The sequence below is a fragment of the Clarias gariepinus genome, chromosome 4 (assembly GCF_024256425.1).
Source record: "Clarias gariepinus isolate MV-2021 ecotype Netherlands chromosome 4, CGAR_prim_01v2, whole genome shotgun sequence".
NCBI classification, from domain to species: domain Eukaryota; kingdom Metazoa; phylum Chordata; class Actinopteri; order Siluriformes; family Clariidae; genus Clarias; species Clarias gariepinus.
The window spans coordinates 37,796,443-37,822,255 of record NC_071103.1 but is presented as its reverse complement, the minus strand read 5'-3'; the positions used below and the strand labels follow the sequence as shown (position 1 = coordinate 37,822,255).

The 25,813-nt window shown below is 39.7% G+C and overlaps 1 protein-coding gene across 1 annotated transcript in view; it reads left to right on the top strand.

Moving 5' to 3' along the window:
• gpr158a (G protein-coupled receptor 158a) overlaps positions 1 to 25,813 on the top strand; it is a 101,847-nt gene that overhangs the window by 47,905 nt on the left and 28,129 nt on the right. Inside the window, exons 3-5 of the mRNA XM_053494508.1 lie at positions 2,587 to 2,689; positions 5,016 to 5,218; positions 10,385 to 10,453. Coding sequence (XP_053350483.1) covers positions 2,587 to 2,689; positions 5,016 to 5,218; positions 10,385 to 10,453 — 375 coding nt within the window. The remainder of the gene's footprint in view (positions 1 to 2,586; positions 2,690 to 5,015; positions 5,219 to 10,384; positions 10,454 to 25,813) is intronic.

Here is a 25,813-nt window from a genome sequence, read left to right as displayed (position 1 = left end):
ACAGCTTATGGGTGGGTAACATAAGGCACCCAATTGTTCATATGTTTTTTGATGGTAATTTGGCTATAATTAATCCTCCATATGCTCTAGGTGCTAAAAGAACACATCCCTTAATTTGTTTAAAGATCTATTTTTTTCCTCTTTAGTTAACACAAGACTTAGCATTTGGCAGATGCCCTTATAAGGGAACCACTTACGTTTTAATCATTTACTTACATCATACACCTGACCCATTGAGGGTTAAAGCCCTTGTTCAAGGACCCAACAGGGGCAACTTGGTGGTGCTGGGGTTTGAACCTGACACCCTCTGGATGTGTTTGGCTGAATGATGATTTGTAACATTTTATTACAGAATTTGCCATATATGATTCGCTGCTCAGAGATAAGATCAAGTCAAGATGAGATTTCTTTTTTGACTCTTTAATTAGGTAATCACTGTGTGGTCTTAAATGATAATGATCATCCGCTTATGACTTTTTAAAACATTTAAATCGTTTTGGGTGATTAGTTTCACAAACGCTGGATCTCATTTTCGTACTTTTACATAGACGCCTGCAGCTAGAAATGCCCAAATGAATTCCCGGCACACGAGAGCATCTATCTGTCACGCTGCATTAACTAGAGCGCAAATGCAATTTTTTAGCTAATAAAGTAATCGGCACCCAAATTAATAGGATTCTATTAAAATAGCTCTTAATTAATATGGAGTTCAGCCTCAAGTCCTGCTGAGCATCCAAATAGTTTGCAGTCTTGTCTGCATCCTCGGTGTGAATAGAAAGCAGAATATTTTCTTCCAAATTCTAAAAGCGGGGCTGTTCTCCCGTGTTGGTCTGGCACTTCACCTAAATGCCGAGCTGTCGTTCCAGGAGAACTCGGAGAGTTATGAACAGCGCCAGGAATAGACTCTGGAAAAAAAAAAAAAGGTTGACTTTTGAAAGTTTGGTCTCTATGTGCAGGATGGATTTCGCTCCTTCGTTGAGGCAGAGTTCCAGGGGATGCTGAAGTGTTTACTCTTAGCTTGCTAATAGAGACATGTTTAAGACCTTTTAACCTTATTGTTTACACTAACATGAGGCTGGTTTAAGAATTCATTATTATTCTTTAATAATATCTGTAACTTTTATGGCATATGTGGTAATAATAATGATCTCATGGAACTGGCTATTTCATGTGAAGAATAAAACAGTCCAAGATTGTTTAACCACAGCAACAGCACGACCTACTGTATAGCGCTTAATTCTTCTTACACCACAACAATTTGCAAACTTGTACATTTCCATTTCCATCAGAGGAATGAGCAGTAACTATGGAGACAAAGTGTTGTTAAAGATAACATGACGTTGTTTCTGAAAGTGCTTTTGGGACTGGTTAAGGGCCAGGGGTAGCTCAGTGGTTAAGGTATTGGACTACGGTTCGGAAGATCCCAGGTTCAAACCCCACAACCACCAAGTTGCCACTATTGGGCCCTTGAGCAAGGCCCTCAACTGCTCAGATGTATAATGAGATAAAAAAAAAAAGGAAGTCACTCTGGATAAGAGCATCTGCCTAAATGTTATGAATGTAGGTTTTGTCAGTCAGCTGCTCTCTCCTCATTACTGAGGATCGTACAGACTCTCACCCACACTGAGACACACAGTTAGTGTAATTAACGATTGTTAAAACCTCTTTAGATTAGACCCTTATGGTCTATAGCACTTGTCGAATCAGACAACTTTATCAGAACTAACTGCTGTATAACATGAAATACATTATATTGCCAAAAGTATTTGCTCCCCTGCCTTCACATGCGTATGAACTTGAGTAACATCCAATTCTTAATCCATGGTTGATGATGTTGGCTCTTTGCAGCTGTAACAAGTTCAACTCTTTTGCAAACTCTTTCCAAAAGGTTTTTGGACCTTGCTATGTGCGCATTTATGGTGGAACTGGTGTGAAGTTGTTTTTCAAGAGTTGGGCTTAGCCCTTTAGTTCCATTAAAAGGAACTCATGCTGTAGCATTCCAACATAACTTTGTGGGAACAGTTTGGGGATGTCTGCTTCCTGTTTCAACATGACTGCGCACCAGTGCACAAAGCAAGGTCCATAAAGACATGGATGAGTGGGTTTGGTGCAGAAGAACTTGGCTGGAGTCCTGATCTCAACCCGATAGAACACCTTTGGGATAAATTAGAGCGGGGCTGCAAACCAGGCCTTCTCGTCCAACATCAGTGTATTGGTATCATATTGTATCAGTGTATGAGTGGATTTGGGGAGTGGACAAAAAGCTGAAGAAATCAGACTAAAAGCCTAAACAAATCATACTAAACACTCAGCTTGCCATCTTTCTCCAGTGGAACTTCACTACTGATTTGCATGTTACCATTGATTTCTCCAGATCTAAGCAGTGTGCATGCCTTTGATCTTGTAATTGAGAGAGTTCCTTTACTCATTTCAGCCTATGCCCTAAACAATGCTACAACCTTCTCCAGGGGAGAGTGAAAGGAAGCTGAAGGTTTCTCTTTAATGTTCATTTCGCTTTGATCAGGCTGCATGGATGATTATACTCAGATGCTTACAGTAAATTCATTTTCTGTTTTTGTCTCGCAGTGCCTCCCTATCCCGGGTCACGGCTTCGTCCTGGACAAATACAAATGCCAGTGCAAGAGCGGCTTCTACCACCCCAGCAGAGTAGCCATTAACGGCGTCAAGAGTAAGTCCTCAGACAAACACCTTAAGCTTATTAAGACCAGATTGTCTTTACATTTTTTCCCCATCTATATTGTTTATATATTGTTGCATATTCCTCATATTAGGTGTAATTTCTTTTGCCAAACAAACACAGTGCAGCAATCAACCAGAACATTAAAACAACATAGGGTGTGGGTTCTCCGTTGGGGTTTGGCTCCCTCTCTGGGTGTGCTATGATGTCTGGCACCAGGAACAACCTTAAACTCTTTGCCCGAGCATGAGGCTGTGATGCACTGGGTGTTCTGGTACCTTTCTATTGTGCCCAGTGTTGAGTCTTTGGCTTTTTTGGGGATCACAATAGTTTACCACATCATAGCCCATTCTAGTCAGTGTCTCAGTGGATCTAGTGCCAATCCCAGGACCACCATGAACAGGAAGGAAACACACTCTGGATGGAACCCTTGACAGAACCTAGTAGAAAAAAATTGGACTAGTTAGAAGACCCAGTGATTCACCATACTGCCATTAGAACGTATCAAACACCCCTGCACTTTTTACTCTTTTGAATAAGATGCTTAGATTCTTTGTGGTATTACGTACCAGGGACAGTTTATATGAAACATGATGCACAAGCATGCAGAATGATTGGAACTTCTGCAAAATTGGAAAGCAACTGGACCACTTGGACAAATGCTGGCTTATGAGTTAGCCTAAGACTTCTAGTTTAAAATAAAACAAACTCCATCTCTCTCTTACCCAAAGATATTAGATAAATTGCTGGTTTAAAGACTTTAGAGATTCCACGGGACCAGCCTGACAGAATAGTGCTATTCTTAGACGCTCTTGTGAACTCTGTCTTCTGCTCTGTTTTCTTATTCATGTCCTGATCCAGCTCTTAACTTAAAGTACCTTTCCTCATCATCGCAAGATCACCTGACTTAGAGTGCTACATAGATTGAAGAATTGTGAACTCTGGTTCATATTGTATGCAGTAAGGTTACAGATTTACAGCTGTTACAAAACTACATACAAAACCTGTCGCTGTTCGGCGTTATAAGGGAAATAAAACACTTTGGGGTGTTAGAGGAAAATAATTAGCCTCATCATGTATTAACATGTTTAAATTAAAGCTGGAGTTTTTACTCAAATAGAATATGCATGAGAGGTGTTCAAGTCAAACCGGGACTTATGATGAAATCTCTTGTGAATGAAGGCGTAAAAACGGAAGACGTCAAGTACAGTTCGGTGATGAGACTCTTAGCCGCGGTTAAACACTTTAATGGTGCAAACGTGTTATAGATGATCCTGACCGAGGGACCTGCTGTTGTTGTTTCTGTGAACATTAAGCAAGTAGAACTTTTAGAAAAATTGATGCATAACTTGTTGCCCACTTGTGGAGGAGACACATCTGTCTGTGTGAACTATACACACAAGTTTTCACCAGCACCACTTGCACGTTACAGAAACTCCTGTCCTGACCTCGCTCCAAGCCATTTCCACATGCTTGCGCCTTTAAAGGAGTTCCTGGGGTGCCGGGATTTTAGATGTGAAGAAGGCAATCTGATCATAGCTCCAGTGCACTGACAAAACTTTCTACCTTGATGGTGTCCAAGCTCTAGTGTCGTATACTAAAAGCTGACTGTTGTTGTTGTTGTTGCGTAATTACATAACACCATATGTGTTATTTTATAGTTTTGAAATCCTCAGTATTGTTGTAGAATGTAGAAAATAAATCACTAAACAAAACAAAGAAATTTGCAAATCCAAACCTTTGAGCGATAGTCTACATGTATACAGTACTTGTTGCTATAGCAACTGTAATATATTGGTACAAGTGCATTAATATACACGTATTGTTTACGTCATGTGCTGTTATTTAAAATTAAAATAAAAAAATTGTGCAACGATTCTATCATGTACACCTGACTGATCGGTTTGAAGCACTTGGCAGAGAAAAGGGTTACGCTGGAGATTTCTACTGCTGGAGGAAGGAGAAAAGAGACAGAAAGATGGAGGTGGAGGGAAGAAAGAACGACTGTGAGATAAATTATTTAGCTGGAGTAAAAATAATGCTTTTAAGGCATCTGTTCAAGAACATGCTGCTTCCAAGTTTAAATTGAGGATTTATTATTATTTTATTTTTTTTATGTAAAAGTTACGGCAAACTATTTTAACCTCTGTATTGATAAATTTATCTGCATAGTTTAAATTAATATTTTATTAAATAAATAAATATACATGTATATTTTTAGAGAATGTCTTTTCTAGTTACACCTGTTGAACGGTCACCAGCACTTTTCTTTTACTGTGACAGTAGTGTGAGATTTCTTTTCTCTATTCTTCTGCAGGGAAAGCACTGAGCACCCCGGACCCTGGGGGTTCCAGTTTGTGCCTGCCCTGTCAGGAGGGCTGTGTGCACTGTAAAGACGACACGCCCTGCATGGCTCACGGTGAAGGGTATCTACGTATCGCCGTGCTGGCTTTCCAGGGCATCTGCATGCTGCTGGACTTCGTCAGCATGGTGCTGCTTTACCACTTCCGCAGGAACAAGGTACGGCTCCTGTTAATGTAGCGCCACTGATATACAATCCTTAATACGGCTACGCTATAATATACATTACTTATACTAATATTTAACGAATGATGCTGGAATCCTCAACTCAGCCATGATAACTTGATTTACTTTTTGTAAAGGTGCATAAAAAGGTTGTGTTAATATTATGGTTAAAGTTTAATATATTTTCAGGAGCAAAATATTCTAAATATGGTCATGTCTATTGAATATTTCTCATTCTATACCGGTTAGTTCTAATTAGACGAGAGGCGTTCCACGAGTGATGACAATAGACGGTAACAGCATTGGGATGTTTAACTGTATGTATCACTCTGCATCACAGGTGTCCTAATAAGTAATACCTGTGTGGGAGTACTGTAGTACCACCAGTCACGGCAGGAAATGTGTTGCTGGAGGTGGTTAAATGAAATAAAAAAATCATGATCTGTTGATAATAAACAGTGTTTGTGGAACTGTTGTATAAAAGTAACATCACACTCGAGATTGCGCTGTTATTACAACAGCCCCTCCCCTTATGTCAAATTGCTTAATTATAAGATCACAGTAAATCAATTATAGAATTATTAAACCTATTTCCAGACATTTATTTCTGGCATAAAGCCGTCTTGTTCTACTGTCAGATATCATTTTTAATTTTAAACATTTACATGATATGACGTACTGTATTACATAAACTCACTCATATTCAAGTTATTTTCCCTTGCTATCATTGTTTTTCCAGTGTAAACACTTCAGTTCACACACGAGCCCTCCTGATATTCTTGTACAGTCGTAGTTTTCGCCTTAAGAACTGAAATTTTGTAAGAAATTTGTCTCGGCATACGAAGCATTCTTGGCATACGAGCAAGCAAGGGAATCGGGCTGAAGTGAACGCCAGCTAAGTTGCACATACTGTACTCCAGGAACCATTTAAAACTTGTTTAGTCAGTGGAGAGACATATTCAAACTTTTACATTATATTCACGAGTTTACTTTTTTTTGCATTGTGTGCAAGAGTTAATGAAGACTAAATCTTGCATGCAACTTTCAAAAGTTTAAGAATGTTATCAAGGATGGGAGCAAGAAGAAAAGGTTTGTTTTTTAAAGCAGCCGGTGCTGAAAGGAATCATAAATTAATGTTAAGTGAGATTTAAAGTCTATTAAATGTCTACACCTTTTCTAAACGTTTTGTTTTGTTTTTATATTCAACCCATATGATTTTAGTGTTGAAAATTGGTAATATTGGCAATATTTTCCTCACAGTTACTCGTCCCTTTATTGTTTCAGGCATGGACATTAAAACATCATTGTAGTTAAATTATAGTCAAAATGCTTTCATCAGTGTCTTAATTTCTGCAGTTCAGCACATTTGTTTTTTTATTCCTGTTTACATCCTTCACTCAGGATTTCTGTCGTCAGTAAATTGAGTAAGTTTTTGTAATTATTAATGAACTGAGTGAAGTCATGACCTCTGAGCTACTCGAGTGGAAAACTTTTATTTATTTAATTTGTTGGGAAATGCTCGGGCTGGTGTAGGAATCCTCCACACGCTTTAACGAAACGGGAACGGCGACACAGACACCGCGGTTATCAATGCAGGTCAGCGGCTTATGTAATGATTCCCATCGATTCGGTGTGACCTTTCAGTGCATTAGACCATAAAAATCCAAGCGGCTTTAATATTTGATGAGTAGCCTCGTGTGCTTTTGCTGATTGTGTTGTTTAGTTTAATAGCCATGCGAGTTTATAGTCGGCTTTTTGCTCTTCGCTTTGCTCCCGTTCTGTAGCAGAATGGATCTAATAGTTCACTTCAGGTCAGCTCTTACAGTAGGTTTGGAAGTAACAGCACACCATATTACAGTACGTAGGGAGAAAGCATGGCTTCATCCTAATAGTGGTGTGAGCTGTACTGTAAATGTGTTTAAAAGGAAAAAAGATTTCCCAAACCTCAAAAGTTTTATGTAGAAAGGTTATAAAACAGACAGGGATACAGTAGCACTGGCTCAGCATGCTCAACTCTAAATATCAGGCTGATATCAGCAGAAAGTGTGGGATAAGATATCGATGGAGGAAGAAATGAACAACTTTGATCCAGTTGTGTAACGTATCTGAGCAGAGAGTGCAGAGAGTGGGCTGCGGCATAGAGCATGAATTAAATACAGAACTCTGCTTATCCGTTTTTCAATATTTGAGTTGTGAATTAACAATGACATTACAGCCCATTTATCTGTCAGTTTGCACACATTTAAGCAGATTTCTTTTGACTTTGTTCACGTTGTTAGAACAATTTTTACATTTTAAATTAGCATATCTTGTCTTCCCGTGGGCCGTTTGGCACCAAGTAGTGTTCTTGATCAAGGGTTAGAGAGGGATTTGGGATTCAGCCTTGTGTTAGAAGCTAGTTAGCTTTGAAGCACATTGTAGCCGTGGACAGAACAACACGGACGGTTCAGAGGCGATTTGGAACGACTTAGAATCAATAACTAAGGAAACACATTGTTGTTTAAGACGACATAACGGTATTAGATGTGTGTTCTGAGAGTGCTTCCGTGACTGGGTGTGAATGTGGGTTTTGGCAGGCAGCTGCTCTCTCCTCAGTACTGCGGACCGTACAGACCTAATATGTCACCTCAAGCTCAAATTCATTCAGTATTTTTTTTAATGTGATGCGTGCACAAACAAACAAACAAACAAACAAACAAACAAACAAACAAACAAACAAACAAACAGCCAAACAAAAACTCCATTGATCGATTGATGTTTATTTATTTATTTATTTATTTATTTTGTTTATAAATAAACACAGAACAGACAGATTTGAAACGACTTACTAAGGAAACACATTGTTTTTTAAGATGATGTAACGTTATCAGATGTGTGTTCTTGCTGAAATAAAATAAAAATAAAAATAAGGTCATTAATATTATTAAAAACCTTACATCGCACACGGATACGTGAATTATGTCCGGATGTACAGACCTGGACTGCAGTGTGTGTGTGTGTGTGTGTGTCTGCTTGGATTTTTTGGTTAAACCTTGCTGCTTTGACATTGTAAATTAAAAAGAAAAAGGACTTATTGTCAGTGTAATTTAATCCAATGCGGTGTACTGTATACAGGAGTTTGTTATAACTTGAATGTGGGTTTTTCTGGGGCACAGCAGATCCATACTGGGACTGAATTCTGGGGGGAAAAAAAGACTCAAGCAACACCTACTGTATGTTTAGGGGGATTAAAACCTGAAATCTTTGCTTCTGTGTCGTACGTTTTTCAGCCGTATTTGATTTGTATACTGTTTGTTCACAAAAGCAAGGGGTTGCAAGTGCACTTTGTCTGTTTTGGATTTGGTGGAGCTCCACTCTATTCATCCGGCTAAGGAATGAAGTCTAAGTGAAGAGGACATCTTTCAGAATGAGCTTTCTTTCTTTTCTTTTTTCAGTTTAGAGTCTCTATTGGTTGTTTGATTGCAGAGTGCCTGGCAGGTCTTCCACACCTCTTACTCATGAAAAGCCTTCTTTTTTTCCCCCCTGCCTCTGCATTCTTAACTAATGCATGCATTGAATGTTACCCCCCCCCCACCCCGTGTCTGAAATAGACCATAATCTGGAGTCGAGTGCTCGGCGGTTATTTTTGGTGCTATTTTCTCATGAAACATGGCTGCGCATCGAGAAAATCTATTCACATGCATCACTGCTTGCCCTCCAGTCACTTCTGCTCAATCATATTATTCGGGAGCTGTCGCATAAAAGAGTGCGTCTTATTCACAGAGAAGGCACTGGCCTCTGGGGCGTACATTAGGGGTCTGTAAGGAGGAGTGATGAGGAAATAGACTGTATAGAAGGAGAGACAAAGAGATATTATCATTTACATCATTATTTAATAAGGATTTTTTTTATATACAGTCTGAAACAGACCAGTCTAGATGTGTAACGCAATAAGAGTATATTATTCGAAATAAATAGATGTTTAAAGCAGGTACAATCACTGATATGAATACATCAGCCATAACATTAACACTTTGGGGACCAATTTTGGCGATCAGCCTGTCCGGTCTGATACCACAGAAAAGCCAGTGCTGGCCATGATAGTAGGACATGAGAACACCCAGTGCACCACAGCCTGCTGCAGATGGGGAAGACCTCCCAAATCTCCAGATCCCAGTCTGATCGAGCCCCCATGGGATGGCAAACAAGTCCAATCCATGGAGACCCCAAACCACAGCACCTAAAGGATCCGCTACTAACATCCTGGTGCCAGACACCACAGCGTACCCCGAGAGCACAAGGCGAACCTACAGAATACTGGGAATATAATAATATGTTACACTGAAATGTTATGGCTGATCAGTATGTAGTCATTTTTAATTTATTTATAAATCACTATACAACTTTTTCCTGTATTCAGGGTTGTGGGGGAGCCTGAAACCTATCTCCTTAGACTTAGGGCATGAGGCGGGGTACACTCTGGACAGGGTGCCAATCCATCGCAGGACACACACACATGCTCATTCACACATTAGGCCCAAGTTGAGAACATCAATTAGCCTAATCTGCATATTTTTGGACTGTGGGAGGAAACCAGGGAACCCGGAGGAAACCCACCAAGCACAGGGAGAACATGCAAACTCCATGAACATAGAGATGGGAATCAAACCTGGCCGGGGATCGAACCCGGACCCTGAAAGTGCAAGGCGACTGTGCTAACCACTACACCACTGTGTCGCCCTTTATTTATTATTATTTATTTTATTTTATTAAAAAGAAAGGTTTTTAGATGAGATGTATACATCAGACTTTAACTTTTGTGCAGACGTGGAGACGTGTCAATTCGGTGAGACTGAGGACGTTTCAGGGCCAGAATTCACACACCATGCTAGTAATAGAGTAAGTCATGGTGTTTCAGGCCACACCCACTTTAATATTTCTTAGTTACAAATCGTACGTCAGGGAACCCCGAGACTCATCTCCTACCCTCACTGCAGTGCACACAGACCATGCTTGTTTTGTTTCTATGCCTGTGTTTTATGCTTTAATTTCTGCACACAACCTGGAAATACACAGCCTTTAGAATTAAATAAATGACCTGCAAAACAAGTCCTGCCTTTTCCCCTGATCGTAAACATATACTGTATATATACATGACTTTGTTTTATCTTTGTCTTCCAGAGCATCAGAGCGTCGGGTCTGGTTCTGCTGGAAGCCATCTTGTTTGGAGCGCTCCTTCTCTACTTCCCTGTAAGTCTCCAATCTTTTATCTTGCGTTCACATCTGTTTGCTCAGCATGTGTGGTTGACTTCGTGTGATTTCCTTGGCTGTATGTGATGTGATGATGTATGTGCAGGAATTAAAAGAGGGAGAGAAAAAGGTGATTATCTCATATTCGGCATAACTATGAGACAATAGCATGGATTTCAATAATATCGCAATCTGAAGTAAACAAATAAATAATAAACCTTATCTCATAGATTATAAAATTAAAGGTGATAAATCAGTTATTTTAGGACGACTAAACCATCCTAAAAATATGGATAATAAAATAATAGAGGCGCACCAATTACCCGAGTATGAGATAATAGAAGTGGCACAAAAAATGAGATACTAAACAGCATTGTATAGTATTTATCTCATAGACTGCTAAAATATGAGATAACACTGAATGGCCATCTAAAAGTATGAAGATATTCTTGCTGGTAATGATTTTATTTCCAGTGATGGTGGTTACTGTATGTCCAAAACAGTATCTTATATTCTTCCTTAAGTATAAACTCTAAAAACAATAATAGTGTAAGATACTGTAGTATGGATGATGTAATTATCTCAAGTGTGAGCTTTCACATTACAGTCTGATGAGGTATCCGGTTATAGGATGATGTTAATTATAACATCATTTGTAAAAGTGTGAGATAAATCGGTGGAAAGTAATTATGTCATAGTTTGTTGAAATCTGAGATAGCACTGGGTGGACAAACTAGCAGTTTGCTAATGTGTGAGATTAGAAGGTGCTGAACGTATGAGATAATCGGTGAACAGTAGTTATCTTATTTGCTTTGGTTTTTATGTACTTGGCCAGGCAGTGGACCAGTACATGGTTTTCTTGGCATACAAATTGATCTGCATTTACATTATTTCCTATGGGAAGAAAATAACTGAGCTCTGGGTGGTTGTGTGTTCCCTCTAATTCGAATTCTGTTGTCCCCTTTAGCGCCTAAACCCCAGGTGACATTCTACGTGACAGCGAGACACTTCTCAAACCATTTATGGTGATCTCTTGGGGACGAAAGTTCCCAGGGAAAATGACTAGCTGTTGTGATATGTACAGGTCTATTCATTCCAAGCGCTTGTCAGTGCAGAGTGTCCTGATACCGAGATCCAGCGTTAATATACGACAAGATACTCAATAATCGCAATTAGGCAGCATTTCTGTGAGCTGTGGGTCCCACGCTGAGGGGGGAAATGTAATTAAACGGAATTGATTCGGTGGTTAGAAAGCAGTAATCTTCAGTGATATAATGCGATAGAAGAAAAAAAAAAGGTAAAGGAATGTCTGTAAGATTGATGTGGGTGTCTTTATAACCTACACAGATATCATTTTTTAAAACAAATCCAATACGACGTCATTTTCTCCTTATGCATCTTATTTTATTTTTATTACAGACGTGTATGTATCTGTGTTACTGCTTTCTGCTTAGCCCATGTAACAAGCCAGAGGCAAGATGTCTTGCATGTTCATGGGCCAATAAATATGCACTCTCGAAACCCATCAAGAGAGAGAGAGAGAGAGAGAGAGAGAGAGAGAGATGGGGAGGAGGCTTTCCCTGACTGCTCATGCTCCATGACTTCCAGTCTAAAAATAGCATCAACCGCACGCTCCCTCACTCTGTCTGAATCCCACTCTCACCGTGTCTTCGTATGTCTTTATATATCTCGAATCCTTGCTCTCTCTCTCTCTCTCTCTCTCTCTCCTCCTCCTTTAAATAATTCCAAGCTCGACATTACAGTTATGCTTAGACGAACAATACATTTCTGTCTTTCTTTATTCTGCCCTTTTGTTCATTGTGTCACGTTATAACTTCACTCCTTCCTGGCATCTGCAGCGAGACAAGGGGACACACACACATAGATTGGAGGTTCATGTAATAGCGGTTTTATATTGTGTTTGTCTGTGTGAGAGAGAGAGAGAGAGTATTTCTCTTGAGTATTAGCTGTAAATTGTTTCTCAAGTGATTAAATCCAAACCTTAATTTGCACCTTAATGTGTTTCTCAGAACGCAGTGTTTACCATCTTCTCATCTTTATACCTTTTCCAAGTCCTCTAGTTCTTTAAAAATATATAAATCAACAGTGTGAGTTTAAAGGGTTTAACAATGAATTCAATTAATTTAAGTAAAGCTCGAACATGATGCTGTCCTAAATTAATTGAATATAATGGATTTATAGCTGTAAATGAGGAGGTTTTATGAAGCAGAGTCACTGTTGCCACCTGGAAGTACTAATACGAGTGGCGTTCAAGTCAAACTAAGATAGTGACGTCCTATCATTCGGAGTTCGCTGGTTCGATTCCCGGGTAATGATGTTACCTCTCGCAGCCGGAGGTCTAGAGAGAGCTGATTGGCCGAGCTCTCTCAGAGGGGAGGGATGAGGGGCACTCAGTGCTCCCAGCACGTTAATCACGGCACTACAGCCAGTCAGGGGCGTCTGTGAGCTCACGCAAGTGGATAACGCTGTCCTCCGAGTGTTTTACTCCGCTCCCAACGGTGCGCGAGCGAGACGATGAGAAGTCCCGGTTTGACTCGAACACCCCTTGGCAATTTTCAACAATGAAAATTTATTTAAGTGGTTTTATTCCACTTATTCCACAACATTTTGCCATTTTTTAATTAACTAAATTATGATTAAAGATGATCTGCAACTGGATGTTCTGACACTGGAGACTCCTTCCATAGAGCGTTACATAAACATCACTGTACACAAAACATGTTTTTTAAGCCATGTCTCTGGACTTGTCCTCAGCCAAATGATCATATAGTGGACGGTCCTGAAAAGAGTTACTTCCTGTACATACTTACTTATGGTATAGACGCTGTAAACAGTCCATGTCCTTGTTTTTTCTCTTTTTTTGAGAACAGAAACCCCTCTATCTTCAAGACAACCGCAGACTTGTTTGTCATGAAATGATGAAAATATCAGCCAATAAACTTTCATAGTAGTTTCAGGTTAAATGTAGATTTGAACAGTATAAACACTCAAAATAAATACTGAATAAATCTTGAAGAACTCAGAGATAAGGGTTGTTTACACCACCATTGGATCAGGGGAACGATTTTTATGAACTTTACGAACTTTTTTACCTTCTCCAGAACTTGATTGCTGGATTGTTCTCACTTTTCCCTCTCAAACTTCACCGCATGTCTTTTGTGTGCACGGGTGACGCTCTGGCACCAGGTAAATGCCCCCGTTTCTTCCCCGTCACTTCTCCTTCTGGTGACCTCCTCCTCTTCCTCCTCTTCCTCCTCTTCCCAGCCCTTTGCCCATCAAAGTCTGCTCATCAGGAGGCTAATGAGAAACAGTGAGGCTCTGTTCTAAAGTGTTTCCACCGGCCCCTTAATGACACGCCGCCTTTTGTTTTCGTTCAGCCCATATTTCTGCTCTCCGGTTTAAGTGGATTAGAGAACTCCCGTAGATCTGCAGTCTGTCTGAGCAACAAACTTCTGCTCTGATTGCTTTCCGTATGGCAGCGAGGACGCAGCAGGGCGCCGGGGTGTGAATCTCAGCATGGGTGACTGACGCTGAGTGCTGGACGGTGGAAAAAAAAAAAAAGAGAGAGAGAAGGTGGATGCAGTTGAGAGGTTTGGGTGCAAGTTCTCTTTTACACTGCACATTTTTCTAAGGCTCTTCCTCATCCCGCTGTATGAGATGATCCCAGTAACGTCTTTGCTGAATCTGAAAGCGGTATAGACGAGTGAGAAACAGTCCGCTACATAAATGTCGCCACAGAACCACATACGATGCATTAACGAAGTGGTCTCTGCACACACACATGAGGGATGTATTACTTTGCTTCTCCTGAACACAGACTATGGTTGTTGCTGTCGCTTTTTAAACCCACCCCCTCCCTCTTATGACCGACGTCCTGTTGTGCTCGATAAAAGCCCCTCGTGGATTCTCTGTTTGATCGATTCGAGCAATCGTAAACACACAAACTATAGGCATTTCGAGAGCTAGTAATAGTGCTTCCTATTGTGGTAGATGATCACTTCCTGACGTCCCATAGCCAGGAAGCACAGTTGACATGACATCACATGCAAAATACCTGTTAGACTGAAAGAAAACATTATCTTAGTTTGCATTTTCTGCTTAGAAAGATCTGAAGTCGACATGGCTGCTTACAGCACGAACAGTATTCGAAAAGAAGGACGGCTTTATGCATAATAAGTAAGATTCGAGATTCAAAGAACCTTATTAATCCCAGAGGGGAATTGCTGTCCCTCTGGGATTATAGTGCTTAAAAGTATCTTATAGTGTATATACAGTACAGGTATTTATTTTAAGGCAGTTAACATACAGATGTATTCAGTGGTTAATACTATATCACTGATTATACAAACAGTTATCCATGATTTCCAGTCACCTATGGTTCAATAAAGAGTTTGGACTTCACACATCTGACGTTTTCCAACACTTCATCATCAAGGAAGGGGCAGAGGTATCTCAGTGGTTAAGTCATTGGACTAGTAATGGGAAGGTCCAAGGTTCAAACCACACTACCACCAAGTTGCCACTGTTGGGCCCTTAAGTGAGGCCCTTAGCCCACAACTGCTCAGATGTATAATGAGATAAAAAGAAAAGTAAGTGGCTCTGGATAAGAGCGTCTGCCAAAATGCCTAAATGTAAAAGTAAATGCAACTGCTCAGATGTATAATGAGATAAAAATATATGTCGCTCTGGATAAGAGTGTCTGTCAAATGCCTAAATGTAAACTACATGTACACACACGCGATGTAAAGTTTGAATCACTTTAGTGACTCAGTTCTTTGAATCTCGTTCATCAAAATGAATGAAATATTTTTATATATATCATTTAGTACATCTCGTTCTTTGGATCGTGAATAAAATAAAATTTTGACACGTCTACATACACAAATTTTGGCTATAGTTCCAGTAACTGGGACAGGGGTAGCTCAGTGGTTAAGGCATTGGACTGCGGTTCGGAAGATCCCAGGTTCAAACCCCACAAACCACCAAGTTGCCACTGTTGGGCCCTTGAGCAAGGCCCTTAACCCTCAACTGCTTAGATGTGTAATGAGATTTAAAAAAAAAAGTAAGTCGCTCTGAATAAGAGCGTCTGCCTGAATGTAATTGAAATATAACAATGCAGCCAAGGACATATTATGATAAACAGAATGAGCAGCTCACCTCTTATATCTTCTGGTCTATCTATCGTCGAGTTGTTTATTCATAGCGTCTATGGGAGTCACATGACAAAAGAACGAACGACTCAGACTAGAAGACTCATGAGAAGAACCCCTCATTTCTGTTTCCTGGGTACTGCACTGTGAGGTAACTACTCATTTCTGTTTCCTGAACATAACCTACGGAGACTTTGTGATACTTTGCACATGCGCACACAGTAGAAAATAAAGGAATCACTCTCCGAGACTACTCCTTCTTTTGAATCACATTAAAGACTCGTTTAAAAGTTAAGAATCGTTCATGAACGACCCATCACACGTACACACCCCGCTTGTGTATTAACGCTCTTCTTATAATCGTATCTGAAAAAGGAAGCCTGGTCAAACATCATAAACAAACCCATAAGGATCCACAAAACAGGCACACAAAGTGCTGGAGCAGAAAATAATAATCATAATAACTATAAATAAACCCGAGCTATAACACTGCTCTGTAGCACATACAAGTGCAGACACATTCGAACATATACACCGAGACAACAACACAAGGTCATAAGTGGTTATTCTCGCTGCTTTTCTTTGCATGCTTTTAATTAAAAGTAAATTTAGACAGAATATACAGTAGTTCGAACACTGAGCTGAGCAGGTTAAGGTTAAAGGGCTGCTGAAACTAAAATAATACCATGCTTCTAGATGCTGCAGTATAAATTATTATGTTATTTGTGTGCTGTAAAAATGCTCACAAAATGACCAAATGAGTCATTGATTTATCACAATTGTGTTTTGTGTCCTTTTTATTACGATCAGCCTTAATATATTCACTACATATTAGACAATCATTAGAAAGATTTAGGTTTGTTTGAATGTTTGCTTCTTCTTGTTCATATATCTAACGAGATCAAACAATGTTCAGAACTACAGTTTTGTACTGTATCATGTCTTGTTTTTACATTAGACTGTATTACAATTGACAGCAAAGCGGAAATACATGTCTATGTATATATTTACCTTTTTTTCTGGCTTAAGAAAATTGTTCTCTCTAAAGAAGATATAACTAAAAAAACCTGAAATTTATACCAAAAAAAAAGGCACCCTCTGCAGTTCAATTCAATTCAGTGCTTTTCAGTTCAACTGTTCAAATTCACGAGTTTATTGTCAGCCTGCATTTTGAATTGCGTTGCACTATTAAATATTTTCTTTGGATTTTATGCATAATTAATACTCAACACTGACAAATTACATTTTGGCAGATTTAGCAAAATATATTTCTAAAGATTAAATAGAAAAAGCTGAATAAGGTTTGATTTGATGATTTGCTTTCCTTATGAGCCTGCATGGGTTTGACTACATTCATCATTAGCAAGGAATGCCCTGGAATTATGGCACTGTAAACACACAATACTTATAATGCTCATAGTGATTTAAGGATTAAAGGATGTTCAGGACTGCGATTGCTCTTTATTTAATCTGATATGTAAAAAAAAGAAAAATTAATAAACTTCATATTCAATCGAAAAGGTTTATTTTTTAATCCAATCAACATTGCTGACATTATAACATTAAAACAAAAACAGTGTTGATTATATTTCTACTGTATTACCTTCAACCAATGGGCTACAACTTGTAATTAAACGTTAACAGTAAGTAATCTTACGCATTAGATACTAACAATACATTTGCACAGGAGGACCAAATAATGAGAAGAGAAATGTTTCCTAGTTCAACATTTATTAGTCTTTACATCATGTCCAGGTGATTGTAATTCAAACTCATTTTCACAACAAAAGATATTAAAGTTAAAGTTAAATCCACTGTATTTAATGCACATATTCTCATTTCCTGTTTACCGCCTGTTGATCCGAGAAATGACTGAAAAAAAGCTTCCTCAATTAATGGTCACGTTTTTGAGAATCGATTTTGATCCTGAATGCAAAATATGGACGTAGATCACAGAGTTGAGTCGAAAAGGATATGTGCATGAAAAGTGCACTCTGTCGGATCCACCGGTAATAAACACATTATCAATAAGGCTAATAAGGAACAGCTACAGTATAGTGAAGCTTTTTTATTAACTACAAACTGAAAATACTTTGTTTGCATGCAGGGCTTTGGGAATGTTACACAGACTTCTTGATGTAGTCCAGGACGCAAGGGGACTTCTTGTAAATATTAAACATGAACATTTTTATAACTACAGCAGGCAGATCACTATGGACAAGATTAAAAAGGAAGCTTTGGAAACAAGTGAGACTTTGAAACAGTAGCCCTTCTTTTCGATTTGCTAGCTGCACAACAACTGTGGTGGATAAACAAATCTGCTATTGCATCCATGCGTTTTCACACACAGGGTTGTATATGTTCACTTTTAGCATTTGGATCCTATCTCTATTAACCTCAGACACCTTCATGAGGGTGTATGCTTGCGTCTCATGTGAAAGGCTTGTCTACCACTGTTTGGCAAGATCTCTTCACTCTACAGGGACCAAAACGCATGTAATTTACACCAGACTGAACCCAGGGGACAAAAGTCATTCCTGCACACATCTACTCCCACAAAGTGCCAACACGCACACATATACACATACACACACATACATAGTTAGCATGCTATGAAGTGTAATGGACTTGTGGAAAAACACTGAGGATGGAGGCTGAGTGCGGTGACAGTGACGTTATTGTGACAGCCTGCATCCCAGAGCTGCGTTTTCACATTTTCACATTATCACCCCGAAGATTAACGTTAGTGCTGCCTGAAAATGGTTTGATCATTCGACCCGAGTGACGCGCACTCGCATGTTGTATTTTTCCCCCCTTTTTTTTAGGTTGTAGGGAAGAGAAATTGCTATTAAACTCCTGACGTGACCTTTCATACATCAGCCCGCTATATCTCATGACATCATTGCTGGCTAGTCAGGACCCATTGTATTGTTCCCGTTATTTCATGCTTTGCTTAAATGTGAAAGAAGCCCTGAGGTTAGCATGCATCCAGATGACTGCGATAACGTCTAAATAGAGGTGTGTGGATTTGGTCTTTGGTTTTACAGCAGTGTTGCTTTTCTACCAGCAACTTTTTTTTTTAATAGTAAATAGCTAAAATGTCTTGCGTTATTGATCAGCCCTACTGGTAAACGCGATGGTTTTCAACTCATCAACTATAAGCGTCCATGCAGGAGAGAGCTCTTATTAGCCATAACTCTCATACTTCGTCTTTTTTTTGTTTTTGAGACTATAAAATTTTAAGTTGTTATCACTGTGTGTACTGTAGTCCTATTCTGAGATTAAGGCCTGAAGTAGGCAAGAAACTGGAAGTGTTCTAGATGAATCCATTCTACTGCAGGTTTCAGTGTTTTCTCAGTTCCCAGCACATCTCATTCACCCTCTCACTTATCGTATATACCGCTTATCATGTATACAGGGTGGCAGGGGGCCTGGAGCCTATCCCAGGAGACTTAGGGGTACACCCCGGACAGGGTACCAATCCATCGCAGAGCACACACACACACACACACACACTACAGCGAAAAATCTCTGGACTGTGGGAGGAAACCGGAGGAAACCCACGAAGCAGAAGAGAACAGGCACGAACATGACCCCAAAGTGAGAATCGAACCCAGACCCTGGAGGTGGAAAGCGGCAGTGCTGAGCGACACTACGCCACCGTGCCGCCTCCCAGTGCTGATTTAACTAATTACATAATTATCAGCCTTTCCTGAAGAGAAGTGGCTGTGGCAGAGCAGGGAAATGTGCAGGCCAGGGGAACAACTGTTCTAGATAAACGGTTTTCTGGCTGGAAAAAAAAGGTTTGTGTGAATTCTGATTTTCAAAGCTACAGTAACCAGTCTTAAAGACCAGGATGGAGAGAAAAGAACCTCAAAATGCACGTCAAAGTCGTATCTTGCAGAAGACAGCCGGAAGGCCATGGAATTCCTGTGAGCCAAGAAAAGGAATCTGACGATACAACACTGGACACAGGCAACCACATCTAACATTAACATCGCCGCCAGATGAATAAAAAAATAATGATTATACAACAAACTGGTGCATTTGTTCAGGACAAATCATTTCACACGTCACTGACTTCCCATATCTGTCCCATTCCCCCGATCTTACAGCACATGATGCCTACTTGTGGGGAGTGTTATAGGAGTGTGTTCATCTGTAAAGGAAAGGATCGTTCAACTTGCAAGCAAATTCTTTAGCAGAAGTCTACAGCAACCTTTGTTCCGGAATAGGTTTAAGAGTCCGCATGAACAATATGAAGACTGTCTACAGTAAGGCGGTGCACACACACTTCGAACACTAACATCACACATACCATGGTAAATCAACACACTAATGGTGTGTATGTTAGTCTTATTCAAGAGCAATAAAGTCTAACACATACTGTATAAAGTAAATTCAATAAGATTCTCATGACTGTCCACCACCTCCATGGGTTATTCTCCTCCACTTTTGGGCAAGAATTAAAAACTACTTTTCCCCTTGTTTATTAAGTCTCTAAGTCACCAGCTCCGCCAGTCGCAATTAGTTAGCTCTAAAAGATATAGAAGGATATGTAAAATAAATACACAAAGCGACATAGCTGGTTAAATAAATAAACAAATAATAATCTGTTGACAATAAATGATGTTTGAGGAACTGTTGTGTAAACGATACACACTCAAGGTCACTCCATTGTACAGCTGTAATATCTTCAGTACTCGGGCTGCGTCCTTTAGTCAATGACTCCATCACAGTCGTGCTGAGATTCAATACAACAGTGCTCCATCTCGTGTGATATTCCTTAACTACTATTTACCAGTTAACCGATGACAGGATCATGGGCTCCCAATACTCATCTATTTATGTGGGCTCCAACGGCCAATCCCAAAGAAGAAAAGCCAATGAAGTTCAAAGTCAATGCTGACCATGATAGAAAGGCACCAGAACACCCAGTGCACCACAGCCTACCGTATACTGGGCTTAACTACCAAAGAGTTCAAGGTTGTTGATCCGACCTCCAAACTCAAGATCTCAACAAACAACCCAAAGAATCCCCACTCCCCATCCAACAGCAACCAAAGGATCTGCTGCTACTGTAACATGCTGGTCCCAGACACCACAGCTGTGATGTTAAGCTTTAGAGTCTGTATCTGAGCAAAACGTTAATATACTGTACTGTATATCTGCATGATATTTTGGATCAATCAAGTACTCAATATTTCAAAATGGATTTTATGAAATACATACATAAAATCACTAATTCCATGCAATGTGTATCTGAGTTCTTGCTACACTTTCATGGTGTGGATACAGAGACAGAGGAAACTGTGATTTTATGTCTGTTTCTTCAAAACTCATCTTACAATATAAATCTACTGCAAACAATAAAAGTAAGATAATAATAAACCGCTCCATGTTTTGCATTAACAGCATCACTAAAAAGCCTGATACAATACATCTATCACAACAAAGTAATGGAGCTAATTCAATCAGAACTATATAATCTGATTCAGTCTAATGTGATTGTCACAGATCACAAATGTGAATATGATCTACTTAACACAACTATGATACCGACGGCATCGTCAATTAAAAAGTAACTTTATGGAGCGACACTTACAGTCAACCACGTTTTTAACCATTGGAATATGTTTGTTGTATGTTTCTCTGCATAGGCAAAACAGTAATATATATACATATATAAAAAAAGATTTGATTTGACTTATAAAACTGTATTAGAGTGTATGTTTTGGAAGGGCGGTGTTGATGTATTTGTATTAAAAGTGCTTTTTATAGCTTTTTTCTTTCTCAGTTTTACAAGAGTTAGCTCTCATGTCCTGCGATTCCAAAGCAAACATCTTGTAATATTTATCCAAGGTGAATTAGGGCATATAGTATAAGATTTCTGTCACTCCACAGGCTATGGCGATGGAATAATAATAATCATAAAACAGAAAAAAAAACTGCTTGGGTTTTCAGATCAAAACCTGTGATTGGTATGCCTTTGTTATCTGAAGGACAGGTGACTCATGCATCATTAATCACGCAGTGCAACTCAGGACAGTGCTCGCTTTCTGATTCCAGGCAGACTAGGCTCATTTGTGAGGAGGGTCATAAGAAAACTGTCAAGATCTGTGTTTATTATGGCATACTCTTGGCCTACTTGATGGTGCAGCAGAAAACAGAAAACCTATTATCAGCACATTTTTTTAATGGAGATCCTGATAATGCTACAGCCATCCACAGGTGGGATTCCAAGATGACCAAACTGACCATACTGTCAGGAAGTCTTACTAGGTTAGGGTTCAGGCAACCTTAAACACTCAAAGAGCCATTAGGAACTGCTACTCACAAAAAACAAAAAACCTTATCGTTTATACCTCTTTATCCTGTATTCAGGGTCGCTGGGGACCTGGAGCCTATCCCAGGAGACTTAGGGCACGAGATAGGGTACAACCTGAACAGGGTGCTTTGGTTACGCCAATTAGCCTAATCTGCAGGTTTTTGGACTGTGGTTTTTGGAAACAAGAGTACCCGGAAAAAACCCACTTTAAAAAAAAAAAAAAAAAAAAAAAAAAAGCTAAAATGAAATACATTTAAATTAAAGAATAATAATTTATCTTCCGAAGCCACACGGTGCCGCAGCAGAGGGATGAGCTGCGGGTTGCCGACCCCTGTTCTGGATCGACTCTACGCACAAGGTCTTGATATATTGACAATGGATGTTGTATTTGCAGTAGTCCTAACAATCACAACAGTCCACAGAGTGATTTCCGTCAAACTGGGCTCTTTTTTATCATCTTGCTTGTTTTAAGTACCGCAATGTTGAAATTAGGGCTCATTTGAATATGTGCAAAGATTATTCCATGATAAAAAAAAAAACACAAAGCATGCTGTGTACTAATTAATTTAAAGATAGATTCAGACTATACAACACATACAACTTTACAAAATAAATAAGAAGAATATTCATATTTATTTTTGAAAATTGCTTTGGGCAGCCTGTACTTTTAGTATGCTAATTATGCCCAACCTCCCTTCCATGGCACTGAGGCCACGTGACCTGAGACCTCATTATAATTTTCTTCAAACTAACCATCATGGTGGACATAGAGCCAACTAGCAAAAAAAAAAAAAAGCCCCAAGCTTTTTTTGGAATCTGCCAAGAAAAATCTTCACTTGTTTGTGTTTCCGACATCTTATTGGTTTAGACTCCTTATCACGGGACCATTATATTTGCATACTCATTAATATTCATTAGTGTCTGCCAAAGATGGGCGTTGTACATAGGATCAGCATTGTCTGTGTTTAATTAGTTCAACACATTGTACTTGCTATAGTGACTTTATGGTATTTTATATTTTCTCTTCAATTAAAGCTGGAAAAACATTCCATCCAGGATGCACCATGTGTATAAATACATGCGAGTTATAGTGAATAAATTGTAATTAATTGAACGACATATATGCCGCATCTCTTCTCAACAAGTCAAGTTTGAAATACATTTTTAGAATTACTATTATTTATTATTTTTATCATATTTATATTTTCCATTCATGAAGGTTTTTTATTATTTTATTTAATCAGAGCTGTTGGGTTTTCTGCAATGCCTTGGCAGGATTTTGACAGTGTGATTTGGCAACCCTGGGTTATGTTGTATGTCATGTGATGTACAATCTTGCGAGAATGGCCAGTATAGCGCACATACAGTACAGTACCATTGCTTTCGCCCTTCTGGTCGTGTGTATGTGTGAATGTAGTCATTTACGTAAAGGTGAGCTATGCAGGTGAGAATGACTGAAAGACATTGCTTGAATGGATTAATGAAGCCAGAGATGTTCCATATTCCATGTGGGAAAAGGGCTTGTGAGGTCATGTTCAGTCCCTGTCTCCTACAATGTTGCTTAAGCAACTGTTTCATGAGTCTCAGAGGAAGCATGCGTCAACCATCACCGAGTCAGTACAGTATCTGTTTTGTAATCTAGTGACCTGGAAAATGGCCTATATTTTAAGTCATATGTTTTAGAAGTTATTTGTGAATAACACAAATATTTCCAATATTTAAAGAGACCAAAAAGACATACATTTCCAAGTTAGACTCATTAATATCACTCATGAGATACACTAATGGTTTTTAAGGTATAGCTTCGACATGACCAAGGGATTAAACGTGATCCATTCAGACTCGCTTTTGTAGCTAACCTGGTAAATCACCTGAACATGAACCTGAACCTGACTGTCCAAAACGGAAGGCTTCAATCTGATGATACACAGAATTGATCATTGGCCATTGATACTGTACACTTTGGAGCCACCATGCATTTGAACAAACTAGTGATTGGCATTGCAGTCTTATACTATCTCATCACTGTGGTTCAGATTTTAAAAGCCATTCCTTCCAGTCCCTCCATCATCCCTAACTTTTTTCCCCAGCTTTGACCCTTTCCCAATTCCTCATCTTACAAGAGTGATGATCTCCGTTTCACAGAGTGAACAAGAGCAGGTTCTGTTGGTGGTTTAGTCTCAATTACCTCACCAATGGAAACCACCTTCAGACTTAGCTTTAATACTGGGTACCTTTCACTTACTCTCACTTACTTCTCTACACCGCTTATACTGTAGGGTTGTGGGAAGCCTGGATTCTATCCCAGGATCCTCGGGGCATAAGGCGGGGTAATTCCCAATTCACGCATTGACTCACACAGTCACTCACGTTTGGAAACACCAATTAGCCTACCAAGCATATCTTTGGACGGTGGAAAGAAACTTCCCACTTTTTTCTTATCCTTCTTTGGAGTCTTCACTTCTGAATTATCCATTTCCTCTCAAGGTTTCTTCCTCATGTTATGTCAGGGGGTTTGGTTTGCTCATGAGGGGTCTAAATCCCCATACAAATTCCCGTGAAGCTAGTTTGGGACAACGTCTGTTGATAGAAAAGGCATACAAATAAAATCAAATTGAATGTACCAGTATGACATTTAAAACACAGCCATAATATTTGGTTTTGTGGTTAGTGCTGGGGGGGGGGGGGGGGGGGTTGGATGATTGACAGCCAACTATGATGCACTGGGATGAGTAAGTCCATTCAGCTGTCGTTATGGTGAATGGAGTCACTCTGCATCTCCCTGCTTTCAGAGCCCAGCTGTGCTGTCTGGCTTCACACTGACTCATGAGGCAGAACACAGTGACACAGCTCAGCACAGACCCAGCGAGCCGGATAGAAAACGAAGGCTGTGAAGCAAAGCTAAAAGCAGAATATCTTTCTTAAAAAAAAATTAAGTTAATTTCAACAATAATGTTAACTCTTTACAGATATAGCTCTCCAGTGAACAAGCCGACATGAAAATGTCCGGAGACGACCTTTACTCCGTACCGCTTGCTCGAAGTCCATCCTTGTGTGTCGTCTGTCCTGTTCGACACTGCCTGGAAAAAGAAGCTTTTGATTTGCGAAGCGTATGCTAAATATTTCCGGGGACTAGAACTGCTGTCTGGATTATTATTAGTCATGCAGTACGCCATGAAACGTTCACAGTGACATGCACGCACTGACACGCAGACAAACGTGTCGTCTGAAAAGGAAATGAATAATGTGCCTGATTTACTGTTGAGACAGGGTGATTATCGGCTTTCTCACCCTCAGATTCTCACTCTCTCTTTCGCATTCTTCTTTTTTCGCCTCTGCTTTTTTGTTCCTCTCTGCCTGTCCTCTTTCTTCTGCTCTTCTTCTTGAATGGCAGCACTAACATAGAGTTGGTGAACTCTATCACACGGGTCCGAAAAGGGTCGAGTATTTGAGTGTCTTTACCACCACGATTGACTGCAGTGCTGTCATAAAGCTGTGCCCTGGCTCCTCCGTAATGAGTGCGAGTGTGTACTTTCCCATTCACATGCTATTTGTTAGGTTTGCGCCTGAGGTATTTTCTTGTTAAGCCGAAGAAATGTATGGGGGAAAAAAAGAAGATAGTGTAATTGGGTGCCTTCTTTGAAAGCGGCGAGGAAAAACCTGTCTCGGAGAAGGCCTGAAGGAGGAGAGGCATTAGGCACATCTGTACCTCAGTGTTATGTAAGGGGAAATAATAATAATAACAATAAAAAAGCCCTCTTTATGTGTCTCTGGCCTATGACTGACCTTCCCTCCAGGGAGCTCCTAATGGACGAGACCGTGTGTACGTGTTTGCACAGTTGTAGTAGAGTTGTGGAACAC